Below are 3989 nucleotides of genomic sequence, written 5' to 3'. Positions count from 1 at the left end.
TGTGAAAGGTCAATGTCTCTGTGAAAAAAAAAAAGAAAAAAAAGAATGCCATTCTGCATTGAGGATGCCATTGTGCAAAAAACTAGCCAGCCATCAAGAGCAACACTGCCTATTGCTACTAGTGAAGCAAAATCTTCATTTAATCAGTACAAACTACACAATTAGCAACCCTCTTATTTTTTTATTTTTCTTTTATTTTTTTGTTTTTCTGGGCTGGGCAACTACAGAACTACAAAAGCATTCCTCATTTCAAAACATACTTTTTTTTTTTTAAGGACGGCACCTCCATTTATTTATTGATCCTCAATTCAAAACATACATGACAAAAGAACTTCACATTAATTACTGAATATACAGAAGATGCCCATGTCTGGAATCAAAACCGGTAATCCTAGTCCCAGCTTGAAACCTTGCCACTGGCCTGAAAGATTCTGACTTGTGTTGTCCTCTGGGCTCAGAGCTTGCCCTTTCAGTTGCTCTAGTGGCATTGCCTGCAATGCTCACTGCCTTTTGGCTCCTACAACCCAGTAGATTCCCCGGGCCGGCCCGCCGCCTGTGTATCTCTTTGCTCATACATTTGGGAGCTGTGGATGCTGGAACTGTCTTGCTGGGATTTGGGATAGTTGCTGCAGTCCTTTGCTCATCAGAATCTGACATTGCCGAAAAATCTGCAGCACTGGCTGTTACCACACTCCACTCTATGCTTGCTTCACTTGGAGGGTAACAAGTCGTTGGAGTGATGCAGCCGGATGCGCCATCGGCTGTTTGCTGCACTAGAAACTGGTTCAGCTTGCTCGAAAGACTCTCTATCTCAAACAAGTCTGAACTTGCATCACTCTCAGTTTCATGACAATTTGCTGGGATTTCAATTTCCTCAACATTCTTGGAAGCACCACAAGTGAGCATGTTTCGCCTTCTGTCGAAGCTCAGAATCCTGTTTCCCTTTTCCAAGAGGGGGGAACGAAACATCTCCAATGACTTTCTCCTCTTAATTTCTTCTCCTTCCTTCTGTAGCTGCATATCACTGGTTAGATTTCCTGCCGCAGAATTTAAAACTGGGAAAGTAAAACAGTCTTCTCTGCCCAAACCAACTCCCAGTTTACCATTTCTTTGTCGGTGCATCTCCTCCCTGCCCCAGGATTCCGATCGGGTGCTATTAACTTGGATTAAATCAAACAGCTCGGGGAAATTGTTAATGGGTTCTCGAGAGATCTCTTTGCTGTGTGTTACCCCAAAACTAGCAGCTCCATTGAAATTGTTATCGCCCACAGATTTTTCAATCTCAACAGAATTCTTATCAGAACAGGAGCAGTTGCAACCAAGATGGGCAAGAAAACTCTTCACATGTAACTTGTTGGTCTTACTTTGGGATGGGTTTCTCAGAACACCCTGCACTAATGCACTTTGGCTATTCCAGCTTGATTCGGATTGAGTGCTTGGAGTTGCCGGTACAATTTTTTGCTTTGGAGGGTCTACACCGACCGCTCTCTCATCTTTCTTGCTCTGGTATTTAACCGCACCTCTTCCAATTCTGGGATTCTCTTCATCCATTCTTCCATTGAAGTATCTCTCAGCTCCAAAAACACTGATTTCTCCATCATCTGTCTTCTTTCTGCCCAAGTGAAGTTGCTCCTGTGGTGTGCTAATGATGGGATTGAGGTATTGACTCGACTCGACAAATCTTGGCACAAGGGCCTTTTCCCTGTTGTTCAGGAAAGAGGAAAAGGAGGCATCACAGAGGCTTTTGTTGTTGCTTTCAAAGGATTGTGAGAAGCTGGTATTGCAAGCTGATGTTATGGTAGCCATGGGGATTGAGTCCTTGGGAGGAAAATACTGCACATGGACAAAAAGGGAGAAGAGAAAATGACCCAACAGGAATATATGATTATACAGTATGCTTCTTGAACCTCGGAAAAACCCAGTAAGAAGCACAAAGCTACAAGGAGAAAATGATTAAAATCCAGCACTAAAGAAAGACATATATACAGAGAAAAACTGAATGAAGAAAAATAATCAACAAAGAAGGAAAAAGGAGACGAATTTACTTGTGAGAAGCCTTCAATGTTTTGCTCTTCTAAAGTTCATGTGAAGGAGCCTTGATTAAAAAAAAAAAAAAAAAACCAAGAGTGAGAAATGGGGATATTAACTAGGGGAGATAAACTGATAGAAGAAGAGAGTTAGCAATTTGCATTTAGAGGGCTCACTGAGAACCAGCAGCCCTATAAGAAGACTTGCCGACTACCTGCCCAGTACATCAGATGGGGTAGGCCCATATGCCATTGCTCCTTCTTAATTGACAGTTTGTCATGTTTTCTCTCTCTCTCTCTCTCTCTCTCTCTCTCTCTCTCTCTCTCTCTACAGAAAGTGGGATATAAGCTTTTTGGCATTATATGTTTACAATCATTGTAATGATCAAGCCCAACAGTATGACAAACAGTTCTCTTCTGCTAATTTTGTGTGGATGTGATCATATATGATCTTCAAAAGAGTTCTGATTATGTTAGCTATGGATAAATCCAAACACATGGTTCACAGAAAAGAGGTTTGCATTTGGCATATCGCAATCCATCAACTAGTGGATGATATGAACAAAAATTAAGATCTACGCGATCAGATAATGAATCCATTGTGTCTACTTGTCATGCTTAATAACAGTTTAGACAGTGATGCAGAGAATGGTCCATTAATAGTTTTTCACTTATTTGACAATTTGAGAATGGATTTGGTTAATGTAATTTAGTAAAGAAGCTATCAGAGCAGTCCCATGTCCATGCTGCAACTCAGTCCCATCCTACATCAGCTGGGTACACCTCATGTGATGATAGTTCAGGAAATTTACAAAATTAGTCCCATTCACAACTGAGGTGTCTTTGTATCATTATGTAATTGCATAGTTTGTTTAGCTAGTTGTTAGAATATTTTTTGGTTGTTACAATCTGTTTTTTGCTTTTTCCCTGTATAAATAAACAACATCATGTACAGTTCCTATACACGGAAAATTAATACAGTTCAGAGCATTTTTCTGCAGCAGCTTCTTTTCCTTTGAACCTTTTCTTTTAACGGCTGCTGAAGCTCCCAACTCATCCAAATCTCCTTTTCTGGATTTCTCCAACCCAACCAACCCTTATTGACTTGACCATGGAGATAATCCGTCTCTTCCCTCAGTCCTTGACCTCCTCACTTCTGATAACTACACTACTTGGTCGAGAGCCATGTGTAGAGCTCTTCGTGCCAAAAATAAGCTCGGTTTCATCAATGGCACCTTCTCCAGACCAAGATCCACTTCATATCCTCTTTTTGATGCATGGGAGCGATGCAATGACTTGGTGGTTTCTTGGTTGCATAACTCCATAAATCCATCTCTCAAATCCAGCATTGTTTTGGTGGACGATGCTACTCAAGTTTGGAAAGAACTCCAAGAATGATTCGCTCATCAAATGGTCATCACATTTTTCAACTCAAAAAGGCATTAATAGGTCTCACCCAGGACAATGACTCCGTTTCTGGTTATTTTGGCAAACTGAAGACTCTATGGGATGAGCTTCTTTTGTATGATCCCTTACCTGATTGTACCTGTGGCAAGTTGGCTGTTCCTTTTGATCGATATCAAAGGGATTGTGTAATCCAATTTCTTATGGGCCTTAATGATTCATTCAATGCCACCCGTGATCAGATTATGATCTTGGATTCATTACCTCCTATAAAAAAATTTTTTCTATGGTTCAACAGTAGGAACTACAACATCTCATGGTACTGAATCTCCCTTCTACTGAATCCATGGCACTTGCTGTTAACCGATCTTATTCTTCATATAAACCCTCTCCTAAATCTTCCCAATCATCCAAATGTGATAGACCTTTTTGCACCCATTGCAAAATTCAAGGCCACACTCTTGATGTTTGCTTCAAAGCTGGAAATGCTCAACCCCCAACCTGCACCCACTGTCATATGACAGGACATATTGCTGCAATTTGCTATAAACTGCATGG

The 3989-nt window shown here is 40.9% G+C and overlaps 1 protein-coding gene across 3 annotated transcripts; it reads right to left on the bottom strand.

The window, feature by feature from the left end:
- Window positions 1–247: 247 nt before the first annotated feature.
- LOC131145093 (protein PHYTOCHROME KINASE SUBSTRATE 1-like) lies at window positions 248–2357 on the bottom strand. 3 transcript variants are annotated; one of them, XM_058094170.1, is made up of 3 exons: window positions 2243–2357; window positions 2046–2095; window positions 248–1833 (listed from the first exon to the last, which is right to left on the bottom strand). In XM_058094170.1, the coding sequence occupies exon 3, from the start codon at window positions 1804–1806 to the stop codon at window positions 343–345; it is 1464 nt and encodes a 487-aa protein (XP_057950153.1). In that variant the 5' UTR covers window positions 1807–1833; window positions 2046–2095; window positions 2243–2357; the 3' UTR covers window positions 248–342. The 3 variants fall into 3 exon arrangements, with proteins under 3 accessions (XP_057950153.1, XP_057950152.1, XP_057950154.1); XM_058094169.1 differs by having other exon boundaries at window positions 2046–2357; XM_058094171.1 differs by having other exon boundaries at window positions 248–2095; window positions 2243–2324.
- Window positions 2358–3989: the final 1632 nt, after the last annotated feature.

The sequence above is a fragment of the Malania oleifera genome, chromosome 12 (genome assembly GCF_029873635.1).
Source record: "Malania oleifera isolate guangnan ecotype guangnan chromosome 12, ASM2987363v1, whole genome shotgun sequence".
In the NCBI taxonomy this organism is placed as follows: domain Eukaryota; kingdom Viridiplantae; phylum Streptophyta; class Magnoliopsida; order Santalales; family Ximeniaceae; genus Malania; species Malania oleifera.
Note: the sequence above shows the minus strand (reverse complement) of the source record. Positions and strands in the feature narration are given on the sequence as shown.